Source organism: Helicoverpa armigera, chromosome 18 (assembly GCF_030705265.1).
Source record: "Helicoverpa armigera isolate CAAS_96S chromosome 18, ASM3070526v1, whole genome shotgun sequence".
Classification (NCBI taxonomy): domain Eukaryota; kingdom Metazoa; phylum Arthropoda; class Insecta; order Lepidoptera; family Noctuidae; genus Helicoverpa; species Helicoverpa armigera.
The window spans coordinates 7,740,629-7,753,858 of record NC_087137.1 but is presented as its reverse complement, the minus strand read 5'-3'; the positions used below and the strand labels follow the sequence as shown (position 1 = coordinate 7,753,858).

Genomic DNA, 13,230 nt, shown 5'->3' with positions numbered 1-13,230 from the left:
AGAGAGGGCTTGTGAAAATCATGCTATGCATCTATAATTTGTTATAAGTTAATAAAACTATTTTGAAATAAACGTTAGGTTTATGTAAGTAGGTAAATAAATGTTCATGAAGAATAAATAATTAATTTTGAGTTCCAAAGGATTTTATAATTGACCCAAATCTGTTGGCCTCTAGTGTATTTCACAACAATGAAGTATAATAATGAATTCTAGAATATAATTAGGAAAGAGAATGGACAGCAAGATTAACTAAATTAATAAAATCAGTTTTGTTACGTTGTCTATAGAGATTTGGCTGTCAGATTAAATTCAGGCAAAATTTGATTTAATTAATATAAAGAACATAATTTTAACAGTGCCTGGCTTTTATTACTGCTTAGGGACCGGATAACTGGGAATATGAAATTATAAAATCATTTCCTAGATTTTGTAGTTGTCATGTTTACAGTACATATAAAAAACATACATATGTTGTAATTAAATGAAATAAATAGTTATTTTGTTGTCATGTATAAAAAAAAAACAAATATTCTTAATTGGTTTATTTTCATATATCAAAATTGTACGATTTTTTTCAAAGTTTCATTTAGAGGCCAGCAAGAAAAATCTGGATATTTTCCCCTAACCTTTTCAACCTTTTTATCAAGGCATGGGAAGAATTTTGGTGGGTGAAACCGCACAGGACAGTAAGTCATCTATAATCGTCAATAGTATGATGTACCTACCTATGATGAGTAATGACACCAATTTACAATGCTCGGTTAATATGGATTTTCCAACCACAATAACACGCTGTCTATAGGTTTGATTAGGCTAGCCACATTATTAATTATGTCAATAATATGTCTATGACACATCATTATTGTCTTTGTAGCTTCATCAATGATAATTGCTGGATCATCTCATACTCATAGTATAACTATTTAGTACATCATGATATAAGCGAAAGTCAACAAATGATGTATAATATTATAAGTTTCTCCTATCTTATCAACCAATTGCTCAGCCACTTTGCCTTCAACTTCTTTTTTTGAAAAGCCATTGTGTTTTTGTTGCTAGAACATTACATACAGTTTAAGTCATATAACTTTGCCCCTCTGAAGTCAGCTTTTAAAATCCTCGCGCATTCAGGTTTTTCTTTTACACTTCACTTTTACTTAATCGGCATTCATGGCGAACTTCAGAGCGAAAAAGTTATTTAGCGAAAATTTTATTCCTGATTTTTTGGCTTTACTTTACAATACAGGAGATGAAAAAGGTGTGAGAATGTACGACAAATACCTTAAATTAAACTAAAATGTACCCGACTTATTTTCATTTTTGTTTCATCTATTAACCAAGCATTCTTTCCCAGGTGGATGACCCTAGCAAAAGCGCTAGTATACTACGGTCTACCGCTGCTGGTGATTGCGTTCTTCTACTCTCTAATGGCGCGACGTCTACTGGCCAGCACCAGGGAGATGCCAGGCGCGCTACACGGAGGTCAAGGAGAGGCTCAAGCACAGGCTCGGAAGTCTGTTGCTTGTATGGTGCTGGTTTTTGTTATAGGTAAGTTTTATATTTTGCATATCAGGAAACTGCCTCGTTGGTCTTGTTATCACAAGCGCGGCTGCTGTGCACGAGATCTTGGTTTGGATTCAGGGGTCAGGCTTTAATCACGTTGTGGGTTTTAAAAACGTACACAAGGCAGCGCGGAGCCTGTAAGTTGGTGACGCTAGTATACTACGGTCTACCGCTGCTGGTGATTGCGTTCTTCTACTCTCTAATGGCGCGCCGTCTACTGGCCAGTACCAGGGAGATGCCAGGCGCGCTACACGGAGGTCAGGGAGAGGCTCAAGCTCAGGCTAGGAAGTCTGTCGCTTGTATGGTGCTGGTTTTTGTTATTGGTAAGTTTTATATTTTGTATAGAAGAAAATTTTAGTCAGCATTTACCGAATTTATGCAATGAATAGGAAATGGGCAGGAGATGATAATCTTTGATTGAGCGTTGCATTCAAACGAGCGATTGCACATTCTATCCCTACCTTTAAAATTATTTCAGAGAGAACAGAGAACGAATCGGCATCAAGAATCGTTCTATGTTCACTTGTTCTAAATGCACTTTATAAGCTATAACTTCTGTTTGTGATTTGATAGCAATAAAATCGTGTAAACTACACATAAAATATCAAATATTATTTACAAGATGTTCTGTTTAATATTAACATTAGAAACGACTAACGAAATCCAAACAAACCGTTGAGTTTAAATGATGAGGTTAAACACGTTTAACTTTCATATAAATTGTAAATGCAATTCATGGTATTGATACAATAAATAAGTTAATAATCTGAACTGTATATAAGTTTCTTAAACCAGTCTATGTAAAACTTAAAACAATTTAAAATAATATAAAAATGCAACTACTTTCGTTAACTTAGCATAATTCAAACTTCAATTTTAACTGTAAATCCTTTAGAGTTGAATTATTAATTTCCAATTATCACAAACCGCATGACTCGATTATTTTAAATCGATTTTGAATCTCAAGATTTAATCGTTTAATATTGTAATCAATTGCTTAGTCAGGCTCTATAATATTCATTAGTGAAGTCAAAAATCAATTATTCGGAATATTGAATAGTTTTAAATGAGTTCTTTAGTCTAGAATGTCTTGGACAATAATATATTAAAATCTCTTTCACAAAGTCTTTGTAACTACGAAAAGGTTGTCATCTAGCACACCCTTCTGCTTTTGAGTTTTGGTAATGAGTTTCGCAACTATAAAAGCAAAATCTAGATTTTATGAAGTACAGCTTTAAAAGGATTAGATAATATAAATTAATATTATTTAATGAAAATCGTAAGATCATTTATTAATTTACATGATTTAGAAAATAGCATTAAATATATAATTAGTTAAAGACTTCTGTGTTAGGGAACTCCTTTACTGTCATACTGTAATACATAATAACTTTTCGCTTTTACGCACCATTGCTATGTTTTTATTTGCAGGCAAAATACTCGGATAAAAACAAGTCAAAGTAATGTTTCAACTTTATCGTTCGAGCGGTAAATATTCTACAATACCTAGAGATTCTATTTCATAGCTCCAAGATTTTAGTCTACATAAACATTTGTAATATCTTGTCCATTAAAATAAATTTTCTCACATTTCTGTAAACTATAAACCTTATCCGATACAAAATCAAAATTCAAGCAATAGACGTTCGAGACAAAATATGATTGAGTATATGTAAGTCCTATACGGACCTTGGACCCCCTCATAAATTTTACCAAGACAGAATTTATGTCAGCACACCCATTTCAATATAAGCCTACTTAATTCTATCAATAATATCGAACTACCTAAGTATTTCCCATGGCTCCACCCGCGACCCTGGTACTATTTCTTACACCGGGATAAAAAGTAATCCATGTCCTTTTCCAAGCTCTTAACTATCTGTGTACCTTTAATTTAAATGGATCAGTAGTTTTTGGCGTGAAAGTATGACAAACAAATAGAGTTACTTTCGCATTTAGAATACTAGTGAGGGTCGGGACACAAAAAAATTCATACGTTTATTCAGTAAAGTCTTAGCCGACAGAATCGACTGTACTGAATCCAAAATGCATGTGATTACACAAAATTGGAGATGCTGAACCGATAAATAATACTTGGCGATTTGCCAGGATTGTCGATAAGCTAACATTTATACTATCGATATCGACTATGTTACAACAGTGCTCGTGTACTTTACGCAATATTATTGGATATTGGAGTTAGGAAAAGCGGGCGGGCCTTAACATTGACAGAGCAAAAAAAAGTTTATTTACAGTATAAACTAAATCTATATTTACATCTAGATACTTAAAACTAATATAGAGCATCGAAATTTGTGTCTTCATCCCTGTCAACCCAATAGGCTGGAGCCATTGCTAATTTGAACTGCTAAAACGCTGCATGAAGTAAAAGCCAGCCTTTGAGTCTCGGAAGTGTCAACAAGGCGCTTAGAAATTTCCTTAGCGAGGATGTGAGTACTAACCCCGAGATTTTCAACCCCAAAGGGTTAAAACATGAAATTCCTGATAAGGCTACTATATTTGCGCCTTTTGAGGTCCTCTGTTCTAGGAAGATGGGATGGCCCAAGAATGTCGCGTCCCACACTAGATTCCTAGTCATTTTCTACGGAAATAGCGACATACTATCTAGTCTATGTTAGTTGTCAGTACGAAATTGAGTCAGTTTATGGTGTTAACTAAATTTGCGTATTTTTTAATTGTGTCATTTTTGTTCTGGATGCACGATTTTATGATCCATATTTCACTGCCCAACTACTAAAACTGTCCAAAATGCATTAATTTATTTCATTACAACTGAAGTTAAAAATAGCTTTCGTATTCCATTGACCTTGAAAATAAATTCCAACTCGACCCCGCCAACGCGACACCTCGTAGATTAACCCTTGGAATTTAATTTCCCATCAAGAAAAGCGATTAAGCAATAAATATTCTGAACGCTTAATCTATAATAGTAATCAAAAACATAACCCTTGTAAGCAGTCGAGTAAAAATAGATTAGTAATCTCAAAATCGGATGACCTTGACCTTGAAAATTCGGACCTTCAAAATTTAACGACCATGTAATCCATTTTCGTATTTACCTCAGGAAACTTATAACTGGTTGGTTTAAAATTTACATAGTAACCGGGCCAAAACTTGCTACCAAGTTTCAAGTGGTTTCCAGTTTAAATTTTCAAGTCTTGGGAAGCAGGTAATCTCTTAGCGGCAGGGTATAAATTTAATGTCTTCGGTAAGACGATTAGCACTATATTAAGTGTTTTTAAAGTTTCTATATTTTTATGCACCAAGAGTCGTGGTAGCCTAGTGGTTAAAGCAGCCTCTCAAGTACGAGTGTGCGTGGATCGATTTCAGTAACTTTTAGTAACCAAATAATAGGGGTTAAAGTATGAAATTGCCAATTTGTACTGAAAACCTAAATTGTATTTTTTTTTAATTTTTAACAAACTTATTTAATCAAAATTAAATTATAAATTTAAAAAAACCCCCGACCCAAAAAAAGTACGCAATAATTATGACAAAAGGTTAAAAACGCTAAACCCTATAAAAAGCAAAAAATAACTTTTAACACTACGTAAACTAAATTTTGTCGTGTCGGGGGACCGCTCTAATTCATTACTTTAGATAGGTGTTTATTTTTTAAACGAATGTTGTAATTAGGTAGGTATCATTTGATTTACCTATGTAAGTATTTATGAAGGTAAAAAGCGGTCCCCCGACACGTCAAAATTTAGTTTACGTAGTGTTAAAAGTTATTTTTTGCTTTTTATAGGGTTTAGCGTTTTTAACCTTTTGTCATAATTATTGCCTACTTTTTGGGTTTTTTAAATTTATAATTTAATTTTATTTCATGCTTTTTAAAGGAGCTCCTTAATTTTTCCTTCTTTCATTTAATTTATTTTATCGTAAGATGGGGTCGCTATATGCGATCTCGGCCAAAGGAAGATGTTTAACAATCCTCATGACAAACTGGCTCTGGGAGAATTGCACAGATTGAGAAACAATAAAGATTAACCTTTGGACATTCTAGATTTTCGTCAAAAATATAAATCGGTTTATCCGTTTCATTCCGGCATTCCAAGGTTTAATCCGCCACATCCCATTTCCAGCATCAGGTTCTCGTCAATCAGAAACATGAAGAGAACTCGTCAAGACAAATTCAACGAGCCCAAACTCTATGGGTTTACTAAAAGGCAGTTCAGGGTTACGTCTCCTACCTTCGTGCCCTAACAGCAGACCAGCTCAGTGGTTCCAAAAGACATTAGTGTTTCAAATTTCAGATCCCACATATACTTGCAAGTAAACTGAGCGTGTAACATTCCTATCACATCTAGCAAACGAGCTGATGACCTTGAAGACCTGAACCGATTTCCACCAAACATAGCTAAGAACACTCCCGACTGACATACCTTTTAAACAAAAAAAACCGCATTACAATCGGATCATCCGTTTGGGAGCTACGATGCCACATACACACACACACACACACACACACACAGACACGTCAAACTTATAACACCCCGTCGTTTTTGCGTCGGGGGTTAAAAATAGTTGCCATTATTATCTATACATTGCGGTCATCTAATAAGAAGGTCATTTATGCCTTTACGATAGAACTCTGAGGATCTAGACTGCACAAACAGTGTGAAAGAATTTTGTTCTGCCTCCTGGGAAGAAACTTCTTGTGACGTAGATAATTGTCCAAATCACAAAAAAAATGGTCGTCCGTTAGAGCAAGGTCTGGCGAATATGGAGGAAGACGAATAGTTTCCAACTGCAGTTCCTGAAGAGTTAAAACGGTTTATTTTGCTGTATGAGGCCTCGCGTTGTCATGGAGCAATAGCGGTGAAGGTCGATTCATGAGTCGTGGCTGTTTTACTGCTAATTTTTTCAACATTATTCGGTGTTCGGCTGGGTATCTGGGTAGTTTGACTAGGATCGGCGTTCACCGTCTCTCTTAATTTCTCGTTAATCACCTGTCAGGCGGTCTTTCTCATGGCTCGTTCTTCAAGTCGAAGTTTCCACCACGAAAGCGTTTAATCCAAAATCGCACGGCGCGTTCTTTAGCAGACACCTCTTCAAATGCAGCATTGATATTGCGGGCTGTTTCTGCCGTTCAATCCCGCGTCGGAACTCATATTCAAAAATTACTCAAATTTTCGCAGTATCCATCTTTCTTGTTTAAGTTGAATAACAAAAACAATTGAACATCGATAATCAAATGTTTCACATTTTTTAAAAGAAGAACATCACAGAAACCACGTGAAAAAAGTTCCATTCGAAAACCTCAAACCATGAAGACTCTATGGCAATTCAAAAACCTACTAGAATAAAACGGCAATTTCATACTTTAACCCCTAATATATTTAAGTCTTGTCTAAGTGTATCTTGACTATACCTGGACTTGAGGAGGCGTGTTGATTAACGCTCATTCCTTTTCTGTATTAGAAGAAGGCTGTGTCCTGTAACGGGAAAAAATGGTAATGATGTGATGATGATGATGTTGAGCTTTCTATTCGCAAAGTAATTTTAGCTAAAACGGAAATCGGCTGGTTCACGCAGCGACCGAAAAATTGGAAACGCTCTGTATTCGTATATTCGATTTTAGTATACAGCAGTTTGGTTTAGACTTTCAGATGTTTTTTCAGACTGAATGTTTGTTCAATACAATACACACACGACCCAGAGCAAAAAGGATAATATTTACTTTTCTTTCGACTAATAAAAGTAAGGATATAGTTGTTTTAAAACTCTCGGGTGGCCAATAAGCTAAACCGCCGCCACATGGTTACTGCTGTTAAAAATTCTAACATCCCAAAATGCATATAAAAGTACGCTTTTGTTTAACCCTTCTAAAATAAAATTATCTTGCAAATGTCAAAAAGTATACATACATAACAATATTATATGTGTGCCAGCCAGTTAATAATTACAAAAAATGTTACAATTGTGTTTGTTTCAGTATTTTTCATCTGCTTTCTACCGTACCACGCGTTTGAAGTTTGGTTCCATCTTTCTGCTACTGCGCAAGCTGACTACAATGATTGGATGCATGCCTTCAGAATAATGGGCTTCTGCCTCAGGTATGTGACCTAATTTAAATTTTAATTCTTACTTAGGGTTGCTATTTGGTATTACTATAATAAGGAGAACCTACTGAGATAATATACATTCCAGTTTCCACCCAAGTGACTTAATAAATTATTCATTATTCAATTTGTATTTATTAATTTAGCTTTTTATTCCTGGAGTTTAGAACTCAATTTTATATGTTTTATAAAAAAAAAAACAATTAATATCATATTCCTTTCACCCTTGTTCAAAAGCAATGTGTATTATATTGCTTTTGGACATAATATTAATTTACCCCTAACAAAACCTCCTAACCAACACCATTTTCCAAATAAACCCACCAGAAAAACTTTTAACTCGATACCAGATTTCTAATATAACTCTTTTTTCATGTAACCTACCACTTGTGGCCTCCGTCAACAAAGTCTAGCAAACTAGAATATTTACCGTGTCGAGAGCCATCTTGTCGAAGCTTCTGACCAAAGTCCTTGAGTTTGTCTCTCTCAGAAGATTAGGGACACAGGGGCCCTTGATATATGAAAGTCTGACCTTATTTATGAGGGTCAAACAATCTGTTTGAATTATTTCAGTTTGTGTCTTCCTGGCGCTTGAAGTTACAAGTATTTAGGCGTCATTTTGAAGCGTGTTTGTAGTTTTGTGAAATGGTTTTTACTTTTCTGGGCTAACTTATAATTATGGATGTTTTTGGGGGTCCACAAGAAATATGTAACTGCATATTTTTCAGACGTATCTACCTAAGAAGAACTTTGTAAATACAGACTGTATTATTGCAGTAGGTATGGGTCAAATGAGATTAATTTCCAATAGCCTTCCTATTATTACTCTAGAACGCTGTCCTTAATAAATACAGTATTTTAGACTAAATTGACCCATTGTGTATTAAAACTTTTAGAACCAGTTTTATATTTTTTCATTTTCTTCCTGTAGTTTTTTTATATATATTAAACGCTTACTAACACTAAAATTCTCTCCCCAGCTTCCTCAACTCATGCGTAAACCCAGTGGCTCTGTACTGCGTGAGCGGAGTCTTTCGCTCCCACTTCAACCGTTACCTCTGCTGTCGTCGAGGCACGTTACACCCGACATGCAGCTCCCGGCTGTCCAGGACTGCGGTCTGCGAGACCTCGTTCAGGAGTACCCATCGACATCGGTGCAACAGGTTGGGTTTTGTGATTTTTTGAATTTGGAATGTGGAATTCTAGAACGTAGATGCTGTTTTGTTTTATTTTGCTTTTTGAATATCGAGTTCTAGAACGCAGATGTTGTATTGTTTTTTTTTTGTTTGTTTTTATTTTCCCATTTACAGGGTTTGGATTATCTTAAATAGAAGGAAATAAATATCGTTTGTAAAACAATAGTTAAACAAAATATGTAATATATTTTATCTGAAGTTATATGCTGGGGTATTTTCATACAAAAATCTTAATTTTAGTTGGCTCTTTGTCCAAAAATATTCTCAAAGTAAACTTCAAAGAATTTAAGATTTAATAAGTAATGAAGCTTTGTTTGTGTTTTGGATCTGTTTATTTTACTGCCAAATCCAGCAGATTTCTTTTAACTTTCTTTTACATTTTCAATGGTATTAAAATTTTAAATCCTGTACTAATACCTTTTTTAACCGTTTAGTGAAAAGAAAAAGAAATCACATTTTGTAAACGGCTAAAACATTTTGAATTTATGGTAAAAATAAATTTATGCGAGGGTTTCATTGCACTCAACCGACGTTTGTGGTTGCTTAAATATTTATAAAAATCTGGGAATTCTTTTACCGAGCCCTTTGTATTTAAAGAAATAAAATGTTGTTTTGACAATTTTAAAATCTGAATGGCATATAATCAAATTGGTATAACTTCATCATCATCAACATCTTCTCGTTCAGCAATATTAATATTTTGCTTTAGGCTTTATAGTATTTTTTTTGTCATGTCTGTAGAAAATACTACGAATGTTAGAAAACAGAGCCACTTTATTTCAATTGATACAAAAAAAAAGTTTTTTTAAATCTATACAACTTGATCTTTTAATCCAATTAATGGACGTATAAAAAGCAAAGCAAATACAACTCGTTCAGACCTCAATACAAAATGGAATCCGTTTGATTGTCAGAATAAAATTGAAAAAAAAAAATGGCGCATGAAAACCAAAGTAAAACGCTCGAATCAATCCCCTTTGCGTGTTCAATGGAACGAAAACCGAAACATCATGTATATTATGATCGTTTATAAATAATTGGAAAACGACAATGTGAAGATTTTCTTTGATAATGGAAATTTGATGCGACGTTGTTTTGTTTATTTATTTATGGCGTAACTCGGAAAAAAGTCATGTCATTCCACTCCTATAAAGTGATTGTTATGCTTACGTATAGGGTACTCTAAAACAATAGCATAATAAATAAACTTCTTATGGTATCTGACTTTTTAAATATCTTTGCCATTTGTCCTCAATTCCCTCTACATCTGAACCAAAAAGGTACCTACTAGTCCATCCCCGAACAAACCAAATAACTTCAACGGTGATTGTTCTATCAACTTTTACAGGAATCCGACAGAGAGCGTTGTGATATCAAACTACGACTACGGAAGTACTAAGAAGAAGAGCAACATTATCACCAGGAACAGTGCTGATGGGGTCACCATCATGACCATTCGAGACTCCAATGATTTTCTTACCGGGGACTTGGATGAAAAATGTATCAATAGATAGGGAAGCAAGAATATCGTGATGCGATACAAAAGACAATGACTTTTTTTATCTGTGAATTTTTATCTTGTCTATGACGCTTTCTATGTCATATTGTTTGTGATTGGTGAAGCGTGAGTTTATGGTTCAACGAGAATTGATGTCAAAGGAGTTTCCAGTGTGTAATAGAAAAGTTGTGAGCTTGTCTTTTGTCGTTTTGACGGTTGGTTGTTGGCAGGAAAATGAAAGAAAATTTATGCCATTTTTCAATTTTATAATAAACTACTTAAAAATAATTCAAAATACTAAGACAAGTACTTACCAAAATATAAGTTATAAGTAGGGCGAGACTACACAACGCAGTCGCGTCGTCGGTAAATGCTCCGTATTTTTGTGTAGCTTTTTTGATATGGTGCGGTGCCGCACCGCAGTAATTGTGGCCCTGCCTTAAAATCAGTGTCCCCAGCACGTTACATTCAAATACGTATGATATTTAATTTGGGTCATATAAAATATAATTCCATTTATTTAAATGGGAAGAAATTTATATTTGCGGAATACACAAAAATACTTTCAGCATTTTTAATTTTTATAACATATTCAAAATTACTCTCGCTATTATGTTTAGGTCCACATACGACTGACAGAAATCATTTACCCTCTACTATGTCAGATGACTGGCTAAAGAAATGTATCTGTCGCAGGGATATGATAAAAACGGGTATTTGATCAATTCCCTAAGGGATTTCATCAAATCACGGAGGATGTTAAAATAACAACACCATTTTATCTTTTCCCTAAACAAATCTAGTGAATTGAACAAATCCCTTAGGGAATTGATCAAATCTCCGTTTTTATCATATCCCTGCGACTTATCTACATGACTCCTTTACTTCATTCTCAAATGGACCTTTGTATACGATTGGAGCAATGGAAGTGACTCTCTAAAATGCAACTAAATTAACTTCATAAAATCATGACATATTTTAAAACGAATATTAAGAGAAAATGTTCTGTTTCGCGTACTTCTATGCATTTATCAAAATGTGAAAATTAATGTTAAGTATTTTTGTATCACGTAGAACAAAGCCTGTATTATAAGCTTGTTATAATTATTATTCTGAAAAATATTTTAATTTATTGTAGTGCATAATTATACTTTTTTGTTATCATGTTAGATGAATAAGAGATGTTTAATTAGTGATAGATATATAATATTAAAAATATTATTTGTTTTAAGATACAGATTATATCAAAGATTTTATGTACAGATAAACGAAATGTTAAACATGAAAAAATGGATTTTGAAAATCCTATACTGTATCTATATTTAATTTATTTATATAAAGTCGAAATATAATGCAGAGGCAAGTTCTACCAAAACCAAGATTTCTCTTAACAATGTTATAGTTACCACAGACTGTTATAAGTTTGAAACTAAGCCTTAGTAAGACCCACTGTAAGCCAGTGTAAGACCCGTAACTTTGGCTTAAATGCAACTGCTCTCAATTACAGTTAGTACATAGTGCATACAGTTAAGCGTTTAAGCTTCCCAGTGGTAAATGCACTCGATACGTGCGTTCGAAATAATTATCTGTTTTTTTAAATACATATATACTGTAATATTTTCAGTACACTCGGGAGCAACTTACAATGATATAAAAAAATGGCGCATTTAAATTATATAATTTTTTAATTTTATTCATTCTCATCTTATAATTTTCTCAATTTATAATTCATCAAAAAAATATTTTTTTGTTGTTATAAAAATGAGAATTTTGTAAAATGGATATTTTTTTTTGTACATGGCCAGTTTTTATTGTTCTCAAGTGTAATTTCTTGCATAAAACATGTAATTGAATAATTGTACGTATATTTATAATTTTATGATAATATAAGAATAAAACATTTCAATTGTAAATTATAGACGATATTAGGTTTTAAAAGACCAAAGAATATATTTAATTATTTATAATAATTATATTAAATGTTATAGAATAATTTGTTGTAATATAAATGTTAAGTGTACATATTGATATATGGCTTTGTATATTATAAGTTATATTCCAAAGATTTGTACAATATAAGCGAAAAAAGATGTTCTAATTACCCCTAAATAGTAATCACCCTGTGTATAGATTTTTTTAAATAAATAGACGTCTGTACTAAAAGGTTTTTTTATTTCAAAATACAATTTCAAATATAAAAGAAAAAAAAAACAAAATAAGAATGAAAAGTGAATATAGGTATCTAAAAATCGAGTTATTTTCTATACGCTGAGTAAGTACATAAATATTCATAATATTAAAGATTTTAAAGCTGTTGCCATAGCTTCCAGTTCTAACAATTTGGATGTTAAATATTAAATTTAACAAAATTCAGAGATAAAACTTTTGTTCAAACAACTTGAATTTATTTGTTTTTAAACAAACAATACAAAGCTTTGTCGAATTAAAGCCCTTTATCTATCGTAATAAATTAAATAATATTAATATTTCTTCTAACTATACATATAGTAAGCTCCCAGTTTCTCTCGTATATAAATGTAAAGACGCAAGTGTTAGTTTTATTTCTCGAGACTACACATATTGTAACACTTAAGTAAACAAAAAGACATACAGATCCCTGGTCGGGTCGAAATCGCTTTTTGGGTTTAGAACCATTATTTTCGTTCAAAGCAGCCCGTAGTCTGAAAATTGGTGATCGATTCACCCGTGTATCGCAATACATGTAAGTAATGATGATATATCACCAGTTGTGTCGCACCATTCGTGCATACATACACATACACTACATACAATACATAGATTATTCCCTATAATATAGCTGATTTCCAAACGGACCAGCCGTCGTGGTTAAAAATGGGCCTAGACATCATTATAGAAACCCACTTCT

The 13,230-nt window shown here is 33.3% G+C and overlaps 1 protein-coding gene across 2 annotated transcripts in view; it reads left to right on the top strand.

Moving 5' to 3' along the window:
- The window catches only part of LOC110379197 (neuropeptide CCHamide-2 receptor), a 90,449-nt gene extending 78,893 nt beyond the window's left edge, over positions 1-11,556 (top strand). Inside the window, exons 5-8 of one of the 2 annotated variants that reach the window (XM_064039221.1) lie at positions 1,355-1,548; positions 7,523-7,643; positions 8,630-8,812; positions 10,205-11,556. In XM_064039221.1, the coding sequence (XP_063895291.1) occupies positions 1,355-1,548; positions 7,523-7,643; positions 8,630-8,812; positions 10,205-10,244 (538 nt within the window). In that variant the 3' untranslated portion in view covers positions 10,245-11,556. Of the gene's footprint in view, positions 1-1,354; positions 1,549-7,522; positions 7,644-8,629; positions 8,813-10,193 lie in introns of both variants that reach the window. The other variant, XM_064039220.1, reaches the window with a different exon arrangement.
- The last annotated feature ends 1,674 nt before the right edge of the window (positions 11,557-13,230 follow it).